A 16619-nucleotide genomic window follows, 5' to 3' on the forward strand; every position below is an offset into this window, starting at 1 on the left:
TGTGCTATGCAGTTGCTTCCCACTAGCTAACTATTTTACATTTGGTAGTGTATATATGTCCATGCCACTCTCTCACTTCGCCCCAGCTTACCCTTCCCCCTCCTCGTGTCCTCAAGTCCATTCTCTATGTCTATCAGACATTTCTTGAATCCCTACTATGGCCTCAGCCCTGGGTTAGGTTTTGAAGGAAATACACAAGCATCCAAGTAAAGCTTCCTCTGTTAAGAGAACAGTAGACTATGGGGGAGAGGAAGGTATAGACAAGATATGGCAAAAGTGTCTCCCTAAGTCAGACACTAATCAATGCATTCTAACCATCCTCCCCTTCCTCCACACCCCCACCCGCCACACCATGGTCCATGCAAAGCATTATGTTCAACACTGGTCTGAGGAGAGAGTAAAAAGCAAAACAAAATGTTGCTGTAACATAAGGCAACAAGGCAGCTTGTGATGTGCTGAGAATTTTTTAATTAAATTAATCATAATACAATCTAGCCAGTATATGTCTAGTAACCCACCCTAATGGAGCAAAAGCCAGACACAAAAAACTATTTTAACGTTCACCCTCAAACTGATCTTGCAGCAAGAGTTTACATCATACATTTTGGACTCCTTGTGATTAAGTATAGAATTATCAATGAACATATATAAAGCAATAGCTCCAAGTTGTCCCCTGGTGGTGTCCTGCTTGACGACACCCGGTCTATGCCAAACCCCACTCCATCACTCTCTAACTCAAGAGGCCATTCTACTCAGTGACTCCTCTGCCTTCAGCCCTTCTAACTAATATGTCAGGGCTTAGTGAAAATAAGATTTAAATGTGAGATAATGGCCCCTTCTGAGGACAGAGATTTCACCAAAGTCTGAAAGCCTGAGGAGTGAGCTCCAAGCATAGGTTTACTGGCTGGTCAGACCTGGCATCTGTATGTTTCAGTCCTGAACCCTTAAGGTTAAAAGCAGCTTGGCTGCTTGAGTGTGGGATAGGAGAGGAGTGTGGGATAGAAGAGAGGAGAAAGACAGCAAGGAGGATGATGAGGATGAGCCCTTTGTGTGGGTTTACTGGAAGGAGGCCTGCCAGCAGTGAGGAACTTGATAGACAGGGTTCACCTCCCCTGGACTTTCCCAGCCCCAGAGGTTAAGGATGGTCCCCCACTAGCTTAGTAGCTGCCAACCAGTGTAACCCTTCTCCAGAAGAGTGGGCTTAAGCTGGGATGCTTCAGTGAGGATCTGGGAAATGCAGGTCTCATCAGAGATTATGGTCTTTGGAGGGGGCTAGGTGAGACTGTCTTCAGCGGTGTTATCTACTGCTGGGACGTGGTGTAGGGAACAGAAAAATGCTGCAGGTTCTAGAAAATTCCAGGTGGGTCACTGTCATTTGGCAGAAGAAGAGGGATTAGAGTAGGATATGGTCTGAGAGGAGACGGTGAAAGGAGGGGCTGCAGAAGGAAGGCTGCCATCCACAACTGCAGTATTATGTGTGTCAGAGATAAATTCACTTGTCATATTTCAAATTAGGTTTATAGGTGCTCCGTCCCCCACCCCCACACAACAGTGGCTCAACGGGTGGTTTTCTCAATTTTTAATTGAAAATTTGCAGTATATTGGCGTCTAAAGTCTAGGTCCGACTGAAGTGATGGTTTGTATGTATGTGAACGTGTACGTGACTAACAATCGAGAGAGCTGCTGAAGTCTCCCGATGCGGTGGGAAGGGTGCTGCGGCAGGGACTGGCCGTCCTCTTCGCAAGAGAATCTTCCAGCCCTAATGTCAGAGTGCTTCTGAGGTATCAGGAGGTGAAAAAGGTGTGGGTGTTGCAGTGAATTTCCCCAGCCCAACACACACACATACACACACACACACACACACACACACACATTAAGGAGTTCAGTCAAAAGTCTTCCTGATGCCTGGGAAGTCCAGCTAAAGGCAAAAGGTAGTCTCCCATGGCAAAGGCGAGCCAGACAGACGCCCGGATCGCTGCGGAGACCCGCGCAGCCTCAGCTCCGGAGCGCGCAACCCAGCCGCCACTACCCGGGCACTCTTGCCTGGCTCTCGGGGCTACATCAGCAGGCTGCGGAAAGCCAGGGCTGCCACCCACCCTCACCATACACCTTTCCCGAAGCACCCCCAAACCCTGGACCCAACGGCAAACCTCTCGGATCTGGCAAAGCTCAGAAATGCAAAAACTGTGGCGGGGGACAAATTTTACTTCAATCCAAAGGATTGAGCACACACACACACGAATTTTACTTCAACCCAAAGGATTGAACACACACACACACACACACACACACACAGATGCAACACCCCCAACCCCGTGCCGCTTAATTTCTTTTCCCGGGTTAGAAAAAAGGATTACTTGCCCACAGAGGCTTGGAGATGAGGGGCAAGAGGTTGATCCGAGGCTAGGTTCACCTGCTGCTGAGGTGAGAGAGCAGACACAGGATGGAAGCTGTTCTAAGCAGCAGCTCACACTGAGTGGTTAGGGGGATCGCAAAGACCCTCAAGTTCGCTTCTAGCTTTTTTTTTTTTCTTTTTTTCTTTTGCATTCGCGTCACTAAAGGGTTAAACGCGGCCGGGCTCCAAACACCCCCCCCAACGCCTCCCCACTCCCTCTCCCCTTTTTGTTCCCCCCCCCCGCGCGTCGCTAGGAGGTCATCAAGCGCTCTGTCCAGTCCGCGTTCGCAAGCCCCTCTGCTTCCCGCCCATCGGGCCCGTGGCTGCTTACGAAGAGGTGTGCGCTCACCGAGGGGCGTGTTCCAGCACTGGGAGACGCCGAGCGCCCCCGGGTTAGACCTCAGAGCGGAGCCAGCCATGGAGCGGGGCGGGGGAAAGTTTGGCACCCTGGAAGGGGTTGTCAAACTGGGGTGGGCGGGGCGCCCGAGGGTACTTTAGCCCTCCGATTTCAGGGTCGTCCGCTGCCCGGACCTGAGGCGGTGTGCGGCCATGGACCGCGGAGCTGCCGCGGCCCAGGGCACTGCCCCCCCGCCTCATGTTGGCGAGCAGCCCGCGGAGTCTCCGGAGCCGCCGCCGCCGTGGCCGCCGCCGAAGCCGCCGCCGGCACCGCCGGCGCGAGCTCCTCAGCTGCTCCACGCGCCTTCGCCGGAACCGGCACCGCAGTTCTGTCCAGAGCCTGCTCCAGAACCCGGTCCGGAGGCGACCCCAGAACCAGCTCCAGAACTAGACACAGAAGCGATCTCAGAACCAGCCACGGAACCAGCCCCCGAGCCGGCTCCAGAACCAGCCCCAGATCCGGCCCCTGAGCCGATCCCAGTACCAGCCGTAGAACCGGCCCCCGAGCCGGCCCCAGAACCAGCCACAGAACCAGCCACAGAGTCCTGCCGTGAGCCGGCTCAAGTGTCCCGTCCGGAGCCGAGCCCAGCACCACATCTATTACAGTGTCCGGTGGTCGCTCCAGAGAAAGGTCTAAGGACCTCGCCATCGCCGCGAACGCCAGTGCCGTTGTCCAATATAAAGGTAAGAAAAAGATCCCCTGGGGCGGGAGGGAACGAAGCCAGGCGAGGCCGGATGGCTATCCAGCTTGCGGGACTCTGCGCACCCTTAGCATCCCATTTGGTTGCCACCGGCTAGCAAAGATGCTGGGAGAGATGCGGGGATGGGGGAGCCCAGGGGAGTGGGAAGCGGTTGGGAGGCGGGAAGCAACATGTGGAAGTGAGAGTGGGCTGTTTGGGGCTAGAAACGGGGGTGATAGCACCGGTTGGGAGTCGGAGCAGTTTTCCTCAGGAGGAGAAGTGGCAGTGGGGTGAGCGCCTATATCTTGAAAAAGAAGAGGAAGACGGACCAGGGAGCGCAAGAGACCTAGAGAGGTGTTAGGGGCTGGCCCAAGGTGCACAGGGACGGGATTGGGGAGGGGGGGCGGTGGGATACACCTCTTAGCCGCGGTCACTGCCGCAGAGGCCCAAGCTGCGGACCAGCAGCCGTCTGCTTGGCCCCCTCCCTGCCACTGGGGAGGGGGTTCCTCAGCTGGGGCACAACTGGCAACGCTCCAGGGAGGGCCCGGAGCCTCTTTTGGCTGCTGGGCGCTGGTACTCCGCGTGGGGATGAGGGGTTGGGCGGCGCCCACGCGCACTGCAGGGGAAGGGCAGGGTTCGCAGGGGAGGAGGGGGAGAGCATGCGTGTGTCGAAGCCACCATTCCATCTGTCTGCAGGATTTCCCGGCAGGTAGGTGCAAACACGGTGACACAGTGATGGGCCACGTCACAAACGGTCAACCGGCATCCCGCACTGGTGCCAGTTGGAATGGTACAGGAGCCCCAGGTTAGATACACGAAAATGAGTTGGTATTTGAGAGCATGTGAACGGGAACCCTCATCTCTTCCAGTCTTCAGAGACGCCTTCTTAAACGTTGCACTTAGCCGGAAGGAGACCAATGGAGAATCCTCGGGCACCCGCCCACGGGGGAGGGAGGAGGAAGAAGGTTTTCAGTCCTTGCCTTGGACCCTGAAACCCCGAAACCCAGTCTGCTCTTCAGAAGGAGTCTTTCTTGCTTTCTCTGTGCTCCCCCTACTCTTCGTTTTTCCTAAACTTTGTTCCACAAGATTGTGAAAATCATAATAATGCCTTCATTTAGCTTCCCCCCAGAGAAAAACAAAACAAAACACAGAAACAACACATCACACCAACGATGCCCGTCCATCCTGCTGCTTAGCAGGGCATAGGGACATGGCTCGGAATCCTTCTGCTCTGGACTGTACACTTGTAGAATGTAGGGGAAGGGTGCAGGGGTTGGCATCTCTAAATGGAAATGGAAGGGTTGGTTGCTTCCTGAGTTATGACTAGGGAGGCTTGAATTTGCAAAATAACTGAAATGATAAATGACTGAGAAAGAGGAACGCTAAAGGGAAAAGTTTCACAGGGATAAAAAGGTGCAGAGGTTTCAAAAGAAATAAAATAGAACTGTAGGAGACTAATACATATATATATATATATATATATATATATTTAATCCAACAACCCCGCTCTCACCAGAGGGTGGATCTACACACACACACACACACACACACACACGCACGCACACACACCCTTCCTGCAACAGAGCAGCCCTTCCCTTCAGTGATCTCAAGAAGGGAAAGGGCGGGGCAGCTAGACCTAGGAGGTCACCCTAACCAGGTGCTTGCTCTTGTCTTTTTGGAAGAGTTTGCATAAAGCTGGTGAGAGGGAGACCAATAAGGACCACCTGACTTGCGGTCTTCTTAAGTGACATTCCGCGCACGTGACTGAGAAACTGACACCTGAGGGCTTAATTACCTGGATAGTCAGCGAATGTATGGCCTCTTTGGTCTCTGGAAGACTGACTGGAGGTCCGGAGCTCCAGGGATGAGCCCTGTGACAGTGGGAAAGCATCTCCCACCAACTTGACCAGAAAATTTCTATTGCCAGACAGATAAGGAGGATCAAGGTAAGGGGAGGCAGGTTAGCTTCCTCTACATAGTATCCATTCAGGCTTGCTGGCCAACTGACCCACGGGCACTTGGCAGCCCTGGCAGGGGACCAGGATCACCTCCCCCCAGTTTCATTTTGCCAAGTAGAGCTGGTCTTTTGTTCAGTCACTTATCTTGCAGAGTGGGCTTCAAAAGGGCCATATAAATGAACCCTAGAGGGTTTTGAAGGATGCAAAGATCTGGGTAAATGCTAAAATTCCTGGGAGGAACCCTTCTCCAACACTTTAGGTGTTGCTATGCAATTGCTCTCTGATGCAGATGAGAACATCTGATCTTCAGTGATAGGACCAGTCTCTGCTGCATTCTCCTCAGGCAAATAGCACCCATAGCCAGCTGACTTGCATCTTAACATTCAAGGCAAACAGGTTGCCATCTTAGCTAGGGTTGCATTATTCTCAGACACTGCCTCCTTGAGGTAAGCTTTGGGAATGACATACGTGTGTGTGTGTGTGTGTGTGTGTACACACACACACACAGAATCTTAGAGCTCAAAACTAAATATAGCTCTCATCGTACAATGAAATCCTACGTGGTAAGACACAGTACCAGTTGCATGAAACTAGCCTGATAAGTCAAAGGATAAAGTGAGCAAAACAAGGGGTTTGAATGAGACTACAGATTTCTCCCAGATAACTTTGCCGACCAATACTGCAGTAAAAAAAACAACATCTTCCAGTATGTGGTCTGCTCTCTTTGGGGGTTTCAGAACCTGCTGGTTGCAAATCTATGACAAGCATGAGGGTAGGGACTGAGAAAGGGGGGGGGGCTCATGTTTTCTTTCTGAATACCTACTTGGATAACAGTCTGTGAACCAAACCTGTCTATTTCCTTCCTTTCTGAAATGGTTTAATTTCCAGGAAATGAGCCGTGGTCTCCCACCTGGTGGCAACAAGTGTAAGTAAAGACGTGTGAATTGGTTCTTTAACAATGCTATAACTCTCTTTGGGGGTGGGGGTTTATATGTAGACCATATTTGCTGTCCTTCACTCAGCTGTGGTTGAAGAAAGACAGTTTATATTTTTATTCATTGGGTTTTGACCAGCTATGAAATTATAATCACACCATACAGGTGATTAAAGAAATACACTTTTATGGCTTTTATTTCTGGGTTAGAGAGGGGTCTGTGTATCCCTCACTCCTAATGACTACACAGCAATTACTATTACATCCCAAACCATAACAGAACAGTTTCCTGGTATTTTTTGCACACATTTTCTTGCAAAGTAGCAAGCATTTGCTTATATGACATCTGGTAATTCTTGCCTGACTGCTTCATATCTTACCTACGTCTGAGCTTCTCAACGGTAGATACTGTCTCTCCTTCCCAGTGCCTAATATAATTCAGCCCTCCCTATTTTTGCTCAATACACTTGCTGAAGCTTGAAACCTATCAATTCCATTTTCAACAATGACGTAGAGACTGCTGCTGTGAATGAATTTTAAAAAACGCATTCTCACTCATTTCAGAGTGAGAAGTAAATGCTTATTTAAGTAGCCTGGAATATATAGCCCTTAGGAAATGCAGTCAATCTCTCCATTTTCAGAATGGATGTTAGAACCATAATTAAGAAGAAAATTACTAACAATTAAAAAAATGATTTGGAAAGTGTCCTTATCCCCTGCAGTCTCGGCAGCAGCAGACTAATGATGATGTTGTTGGTTTCAGGGGTAATAAATTTTTTCCTAAGTGAACAGAATATCTGCAGTGACTGTAAACAACTTCAGGATTGTAGTTCTAATCTTTAACCTGTTGAAGGTCAGGATGAAATTACTTTCTTTCCTCATAGGTTCTTTCTCCCCTCCTTGCCAGGTTTTGATGATACCATCTGATTTATTTGGTATATTCTGAGCTCCTGAGCATTTGCTGCAGGATGTTTTAGAAACGATAATGAGATATTTGGCCAGTGGTCTTTCTTTTCTGAGAATACAGTTCTTTTATGTTTATTAAAATCTCCAACTGGGGCTTCTGCAGATCTGCAGCCCAAAAGGCAAGGCTGAGCCATCAGTTACCCAAAGTGCTTCCAAGAAAAGGGGAAAAATCCATAGAGGCCAGGAAAGCATTCAGGGGCATTATAATAAGGATTATATAATCCCTACTTCTAGTATGGCACTTTACAGTTTGCAGAATGCTTTCCTCTGCATTATTAACTCTTTTATTCCCCTGAAGAAGGCAGCAGGGTGGGAGAGTACAAAAATAGAACTTGACACCTAATAGGATATAACTATTAATTTATCTATTATGGATTTAAAAAAAATATCCAACATATGGCTTTCTGTGACATGTAGGATCCTCATTAGTCTAAGAACAATCTTTAAGCTGACATTCCATCAGCCTTGATTTTTTTCCAAAGCAGTGATTGCTGTTCCCTGTCTGATACTCCCAGAGGAGGCCATCATAGAACAGGAGCCTGAGAAGGAAGAAGAAGAGGCACAAGACCCTGAACCTATTACTCCCAAAGAAGGCCTTTTTTTTTTTTTTTGGAAAGAAAATAAATAGAAATTCTGCTAGGGATACAGTTCCCAACCTTTCCAAAGCCTGCCGACTGTAATTCTCTCAGTGGAAAAATAAAAACTTAAAGCATTTAAAAAGGAAAGCAGCCATTCCTAAAGGGAGATGCCCCCACCCTCACCAAAGCAAATAAACCTTATTCTCAAAATAGAAAAACAAATTTACAAATTTTTAAAAAAAGAAAGGGACAGTGACCCCAGATAATGAAACTTATACCTCCCCTGAAAATTATTTTAAGAAAAAAAAAGAAATTCTAAAGGGAGGAGCTCCTTGCCCTTTCCAAAGCCCACGAAACATACCACTAAGAGAAAAATTTTTAATGAAAAGGATGAGAAATCATCTCCAGGTAAACAGTATTTTTAGCCCTAAAATTTTCTTGAAATTTATAAACTTTATTTGCACCTCATGGCCCATGCCCAATCTCTCACAAAAATTATGGGGGCAAAAATAAGTCTTCCAAATGTTCACCAATCTCACCAAAGCTCCCTACAGTTATTTCTTCCAATTATAAGAAATGTCCAAAATAGGCAAATCCTTAGAGACAGAAAGTAGATTAGTGGTTGCCAGGAGGTGAAGGAAGGGGGGAGGGGAAGTGTGGGTGATAGCTAAAGGGTACAGGGTTTCTTTGGGGGATGATAAAAATGTTCTGAAATTAGACAGTGGTGATGTTTGCACGACTTGTGAATACACTAAAAACCACTGACTTGTATGCTGTAAAATGGTGAATTTTATGTTATGCAAATTATATCTCAATTAAAATAGGTAAAGATCGTTCATCCAACTATATGATAATGAACCTACTACCTTCCCACAAATAAGCAAACAAAACAAATGAATAAATTAGGAAAAAAAGAAATTTTAAAAGAGGGGATTCTCTTAAGGGCCTCCAACCTCACCAAGAAAAATAACTGTTATTCACCCCCAATTTTTTTTTCTTTTGAGAAAAACAAACAAAAAAGGAAATCTCTTCAAGAGCAGATACTTTCAAAATCATCAAAATCGATGAAACTTACTAATCCCTCCACCCAGATACACACAAACATTTTAACTTAACAAAAAGAATGAAATATCAAAGGATAGGGTCCCTGATCTTACCAAATCTCCTGAATTTGTAATTCCCATAAAAGGAAAAAGAAAAGGAACAAAAGAAATAAATCCCCCCAAAGAGAGATTCCCCATCCTCACCAAAGCACATGAATATTATTTCAATTTCTTTATTGAAGTATTTTACAATTTCTTTAAGATTTAAAAGAAAATTAATGATGGAAGGATGTGTATATTGGTGGAGGGGATAACACCAATGAAACGAAAACAAAATCCTCTTAAAAAGAAGTACTCCAACCTCGCAAAGACACATGAACTTTTCTGTTCAAACACAACGAAGACAAATGCAGAAAAGAAGAAAACAATAAAAGGAAATCCCTCTAATGAGAGGTGACCTGAATTCATCCAAACCCAAAAGCTTTATTTTTAATATAGGAAAATTTTAACTTGGAAGGGAAAGGTAGGAGAGAAACAGAAACAAAACCAAGAAAACCCTCTTAAGGAAAGATGTCCCCAGTCTCCACAAAGCTCCCTTTTCTCAAAACAAGTAAATACATTTAGAATTAGAGGGGAAAGAAGGAAGAAAATGAATATATTTTAAAAGAGAAACCTCCTTTTTAGGGAATGAAGAAGCCCCCAAACTCACCAAGTCCCTGAATATTTTTCTCCAAGAAAAAAAAGAGAGAGAGAGAAAGAGGGAGGTGAGAGAAGAGGAGGAGGAAAGGGAGAGAAAGGAAGGGAGGAAAAAAAGGGGGTAGAAAGGGAGGAAGGGATGGAAGAGGAGGAAGAAGAAAATTAATTAAGGGATAATTTTTAAAAAGAAGAAATTCTCAGGGAAGATGAACCAATGAAAATAATGAATGTTTTTGAAAATAATGAATGTTATTCCTGATAATCAATGCATTCCACCCCCCATAAAAAGGAGAAAAAAAACACAAAATCTCCTAAAGCTTCCTCAAAGGGAGATGCACCCAATCTCACCCAAACCCAGGTGCCTTATCTGTCTTCCAGCCTTCAAATATTTATTTTTTAATAAAAGGAAAGGAAAAGAAATCCTTTCAAAGAGAGATGTTCCCAATCTTATTTCTTCCAAATAATTTATTTTAAAGAAAAGGAAAGAAAAATCCTCCTAAGAAGGGCTCCCCAACCTCATTAAAGCCAGTGGCCCTTATAGCTCCTCTCCACAAAACCTAGTTTTTAAAAAATGAAAATCCTCCAAACCTGAAGACAGGTGCTCCCTCAACCCTACCAAAAACAATGAACCTTTTCCCCAGAGATGATTTTTAAAGAAAAATCCTTCCATCATAAGAGATACCTTCAACTTCACTAAAATCAATAGACCTTACTCCTATCCACACCCAAAAGGAAAAAAAGAAAAAGAGAAATTTAACAGGAAAAGAAGAGAAACCCTCCTAAGGCAAGTTGGCCATAATCTCACCAACACCATTGAACTTTATTCCCCTAAAAAAATTTTTTTAAAGAAAGAGCCAAAAAGAGAAAAAAAAAGGCCTGTCTTTTAAGAAAAAGTACCCTCTCCACCCACCCCACTCTAAAGACTAGAAAGTATTATACAAAGAAAAGGTAATATCATTCGAGAACAGTACCAGTGAACCTTAAATTCAGCACGTGAGGCTGAAGGGTAGTCAATGTTTAATCCCAGGCTGGCTTCCCTCTGCCCCCAGCCCATTTCTGATTACCTTTCCAATCCGTCATTCAGGCTGTACACTCAGGAAAGGAAAACCCTGTCCATGGAAAACAGAATTAAGAAGGCAAAGCTTCTGAGGATAAATCATATACCTCTATTCCAAACCAAACAGAAATGATTTGGGAATTAGCTGCATCATCGTTCTGCTCCAATACTATAGAAACTCAAGAGTTGATGATACACTTTAAAGCAATGACACGCTTACTATTAATTTTCAAATTAGACAAACACCCCTACCTAGCACAGAAGGAGCTTAGCCAGTTCAATAATGGGGCTCTGACAGTGGTTTAATCATGTGCTCACTTAAATGTCTGTTCTCATAGAGTGATAAAGGGCTTGACTCACAAATACATACAATTTGCAAGTCAGATTTATAAGCAGGGAATAAAACTCAATGTTTTCCAAATTTTTAAATTCATTTACTTATTTAAAAATTAAATTGAAGGACCTACTGTATAGCACAGGGAACTATATTCAATATCTTGTAATAACCTATAATGACAAATAATCTGAAAAGAATAGATATGTGTGTGTGTATATATATATATATATATATATATATATATATATATATATATAATATATATAACTGAATCACTTTGCTATACACCTGAAACTAATACAACATTGTAAACTAACTGTGTTTCAATTTTAAAAATGGTTAAAATATTTTAAAAATTAAATTGAGAACCTGCTCTATGTCCTACATGCTTAGCACTGAGGAATCCACGGTGGGCAAAATCATATAGATGAGATTTCCTTTAAGCAGCAATGGTAAATGAGGGACCCAATTACCAAAACAGATGTACAGGGAGTGATTATTTGTTTTACCAGATGTGCTTTATCAAGGTATTCACTCAGTCAATTCTCTCAGCATACCTCTTCTTAAACAAAAATATAATGTAGTAAAATAATGGAATATATGCTAATTTCAGAGAATGTGGAAAATCATGAAAGCTTCCAAAAAGTAAATAAAAATTATGTAGCACCCCACCATTGAAGGGATAATTACTGTTAATATTTTTATATATTTTTCCATTTATTTTCTCTGAATATATGCTTATAGTCTACAATAGTAAGACTTTAGGGAATGTGCAGTTATGTCTCAGGCTTCCCCCTGTCCCAGTCACCTTTCCCACTTAATTATTAGATTACGTACATTGTTCTACATTATATTTAGGAAACACTAATTAATTTTAGCTTAAAGTGTATCTACCTGTATGATCTGCTTGATAAACATGTGCTTGAAACATAACTGTTCAGGGATGTATTTGCAGTGTAAAGCAATGAGAGTATACATTTTATGTAGATACAATTGTTGTATCTACACAAACAAATGTCCCATATATAAATAGCTGACTGAGCTCACGTTTACTAACAGCACTTTCTTGGTCATCTAGATTTCATTTGTCCAGCTAGCTTTTGTGACTTGTGTTTGGAGAAGGAGACCCAGAACAAAATCCACCTTCTTCCTACTGTTAAATTCCCAAAAGGAAAATCTAAATTTCTAAGACTCTATTGGGTCACTTTTAGCCATATGCAAAGATGTACTGATGGTTTTGTCTCTTTAACACAAAGTCACAGCATCATGCTCTTCTGGGTGCCTCCTACCCAGAAGGGAAATACGTATGTGTGAGGACATTAACAACAATTATTAGGAGATAGACTATTCAATTCATCCAGCTTTCATTAACCAAATGTGGTAGAAAATTGAGAGAGTTAATAAACTGTATACAATCCAACCAGGGTTGAATTAGTAATTTAAAAGGCGAGTGCAGTGCACTTTTAAGACCAGAATCTTCAGCCTTGTCTGCAGCACTTAGAGATTTTCATCTTCCAAAGCATTACAGGCATTTGCTGTTTAAGCCTTTTGCTTTTAAAGAGCCTGTAAAAGAGATATTGGCCCCTGAGAGCAGGGATTCCCGTTGCCTTGTTTCCCTCCCAGCAGCACAGGGCGAGGCATGTGATACTGTGGGATTCTGAGAGATAGGCATGATGCTCCCACCCAGAGTTTTGTGAGTTCTTCTGAAAGAAGAGGTGATGGGCATGGGGACTGAGCCTGGCCCCTGCCTACAGGAGTAGGAGAGGGCTGGAAGCACTGCTTGCAGGACTCAAGTAAGAACATCCAGAATCCTGAATGTTCATTCATTTGCTTTCTCCTGCAGCTAATATCCCTTCTGGGGTTTTGCAGCTTGAGGCAGGAAATGAAAGGTACCTGCTGAGTAAAATTTGTTAATCTCCTTGGCTGTGAGTACAGATACTTGAAACCAGGAAAATTTTCATTAAGCCCAGGCTTTGTCAATTGAGCCCCCATTCTCCTGAAGTGGCTCCAGCATGACAGCACCATCCTCCAAACCCCAACTCTAACAGTAGTCTCTGCATCCCATTTTAGAATTACCTTGATTGTTAACTTTCCCTTAATAAGTGTCATTTGCATCTATTATCTACCTTTAACATATTATTTCATGGTTTACTTACATCACTGTACATCTCCCTTTCAGTATAAAAGGAAAATGTGATGTAGCTTTACTAAAACAGCTAAGCATAAACAGCAGAGAGGAAAGTAAATGAGGCTACAAAACAAGATTATTGATTTCAGAAAATTAACAAGTTAGTGCCCTTCTCACTAACCTCAATTAATGCTTACTGTGACAATTTCCCTCCTGCCAGGCTTGAGTAGAACATAACTTTTCTCTTACCCATAATTTGGATATTGTTGTCACTTTCTCCCTCACTTTAATCGGCTTGACTGTTAAGACTAATTAAAATGATAATTTTGGCGTTTGCTGTGGTCTCCTTTGCTTTAATGTACTCAACTCGGTGACAAGACCTCCAGGGCATTTTTGTTTGTTTTTGGCTTCACTTTGGTTTCACATGGAATCAAAGCAACCCCTCAGTGGCTCTCTTCATGGTGTTCCTATTATATTGCTTCTCACTAGTGAGTCCTCTGTCTAGAAGTTCTTGGAAAAGTCTTATTTTGTCTTTCCATCATCCCTCATCAGAACTAAACTTTTAAAAGTTTCTAAAAAAGAAGAAAAAGTCTTTCCTTCTAATGGTGCAAAACAAAGCTAGACATTCCCAGGCAGCTTGAAAGCCTGTTTTTTTTTTTTTTTTTTTTTTTTTTTGGTTTGTATCCACTATAGTAAAAGCATCATTGTGAACTACACATATCTGCTAATTAGTTCATTAAATGTTAATAATTAGGCATTGGTGTTTTAAATGCTTTACAATATGATACATATTTGGAGGACTGTTACATAAGTATTTTAGAGTGTTTTACTGGTATTTGAGGAAACTGGTTGGGGGTTTGGAAGATGCAATGGGAAGGCATTATTACTTTTTCAATTGAGAAGAATGGAATAAAGTTGCCCACTATCTGAAATTCACTATCCAACGTTTTCGGAGATGGACTAGATTCAGATATGAGGGATTACCTGATAGCAAATTCACGTTGACATAAGAAATTTAGGGGAAAGAATGAAGTTGTCTGAGGTAAGTGGGAACAATATATCTTCCTCAAACCTAGAGAAAAGTGGAATTAAATTAAATTAAGCAGTGACAGTGAAAAATATCAGATAGAGGTGCAGCTATGCTTGATTTGGGCAGGTTAGGCCAGGGCCTACAGACAGGAGAGTGAGATATATGGACTTAGAAAAAAGGCGACTTTGATAAAATTGTAGAGTACAGACTGAAATCTTGTGGAAAATAAAGTAGATTGGGGAAAGTACTATTGAAACTTTGAAGGCAACCTGCAAAATTGTGTATATCATCTGATTCATAAGGTATAACCATTGGAGGGCTGTTGATTAGTAAAATAATGACTGAAGCAGAGGGTTGGCTGATGGGGCATATACTTAAACACTACAAAACTTTCAATTTCCTTGTATACCAAATTCCAGACTGTCCTGAAAGGGACCTTTGGAGATCAGCTAGTCCAGTGTTTTAAAAACCTTTTCAGCAGTAGAATCTTTTTATGTTTTTCTCAATGAAATCAAGTGAAAGCCTACAAGAAGTATTTCATTAGTCCTCCTCTATGCTAGTTTGGGTTTGTAACTGACGTGCCTTCCCAGCTCTTTATTTTAAGCTAATAGGAAAGTGAGTTTGTACTCCCTGTTTATTACTGATTTCTTAGCAAGGATGCTGGTGAGGTAGAAATACACTGTATAGTAAAAAGAAACAAGTCAGAGTTTAACATTTGGCCTAAAATATTCCAGAAAGTAGATAATACTGTCCTGGAAACATGTCATTTTAGAGTTCCTCCCTCCTCACTCACCCTAGGAATGTATTACAACTATCTTATAAAGTGGGTTGTCATAATGTACACTGTCTTTGCTTGTAGGAACATTTTTATTATTGGGGATTGTGTTCCTGACCAAGGACACCACACCAAGTAAATTGTAGATATAACTAAAAATATGTAATAAAAGCTAATATATAACTGTAAGCTTCTGTAATAATTTAAAACAACAAAATTGTTCCAACACCTATAAAATGGGCATAAATGTACCATACACACTGATTTTGTAAGGGGCCCAAGTGTACTATAAAATGTACATGCATCACATAAAAGAGCCAATTCTACATGAATTTAATCCATTGTTATTATTTACTTAGAATTTGCACTCTGCCCGCATCCAAAAAGGATATAAAGTATCCTACAAAATTAAACACATATAAAATAGGACAATTAAGCACAAATAAAAACAGAACAAAACCAATTCAAAGCAGTGGTGAATGAGACTTTAATATATGCTAGTTGTAATAAACCCTAATTACACATTTAATTAGCAGTACTTTTGTTTGCTGCCTTTGGTGGTAGAAAAACTTTGGGGAATGATTTGAATGACTCAGGCCTCTTAAAGTTGGTATCTCAGGAAGTCTGAGCTAATGCCTCATTTTTATGCAATACATCTTCCTGTAGCAAGCTGCAGCAACCACAGAATGAAGAACTAAAGGTTGCCAGGATTGTGGTATAGGTGTTAATTAGCTGTCCTAATTAACATAGGTTTGGGTTGTTTTGGTGTGCCTGAATTTTTCTAATATTCTAATGCATGTATGCAACTGTGAGGCATATGAGTATGGAACCTTCTCAAATAAAATTCTATTTCAAATAAAATTTATTTCTGAAATAAGTCCAAATGGTACCTTGTAGCCAGACATTCAATAGTTTGAGCTCTTTCTTGGATTGGGAGTTACTTCACATTGATTCTAGGCCTGATTCCACTTTACATAGCTGTGTAATGTGGGGTAAATTGCTTAATCTTTCCGTGGCTTAGCTTTTGTGTCTCTTAAATTAAGCCAGTAATGTGCAGCTGACTCAGCTCAGCTCAGCAGTCTCCTCCAGCAAGTCTTCACTGTTATCCCATCTAGGCTGGGTGCCCTTCTTCTGGGGTCCCGTACCACCCTGTACAAAATTCTGCTTCTCATTTGCTTCTCATAAACTGCGATTATCAACTTGAATATCCCATTAGGACTATAAGGATAAAGCTCTTAGGGCCTAACATACTGCCTGCCACTCAATACATGGTGTCTGAACTACTTTATGAAAATGCCATAAAGGCTGAATGAGAAATTAGATTTGAAACATATATTTCAAAAATAAGAAACATGCAAATGCTAGCTTATTTTAGTATTGTTTGTATATATGCCATGATATTTGCTATCATCACTTTCTACCTTTAGGTATGTAGGTAAGTTTTAATATATTCACCCCTCAAAAAATGGACTTAACAACTCAGGTGCATTACCAGTAGGTGATGGTAGGTAGGGCTGCCTCATATCCTCCCAGAGGGCTGTAGTTTTTTCTAACTCAAACGGAGGGACCCTACACATTAGTAGCAGCCGTGTATTGATCACGTGGACTTGAATTACTAGTCTTTGGTTATATGCATAGTTATTCTT

At 42.5% G+C, this 16619-nt stretch overlaps 1 protein-coding gene across 2 annotated transcripts in view; it reads left to right on the forward strand.

Annotated features, from left to right (window-relative positions):
- Nucleotides 1-2944: 2944 nt before the first annotated feature.
- The window catches only part of DGKK (diacylglycerol kinase kappa), a gene marked incomplete at its 5' end in the record, with an annotated part of 168193 nt that continues 154518 nt past the window's right edge, over nt 2945-16619 (forward strand). For both annotated transcript variants that reach the window (XM_081222801.1, XM_081222802.1), the window contains one exon: nt 2945-3475. In XM_081222801.1, coding sequence (XP_081078927.1) covers nt 2945-3475 — 531 coding nt within the window. The remainder of the gene's footprint in view (nt 3476-16619) is intronic.

The sequence above is a fragment of the Mesoplodon bidens genome (genome assembly GCF_964165515.1).
Source record: "Mesoplodon bidens genome assembly, chromosome: X".
NCBI classification, from domain to species: domain Eukaryota; kingdom Metazoa; phylum Chordata; class Mammalia; order Artiodactyla; family Ziphiidae; genus Mesoplodon; species Mesoplodon bidens.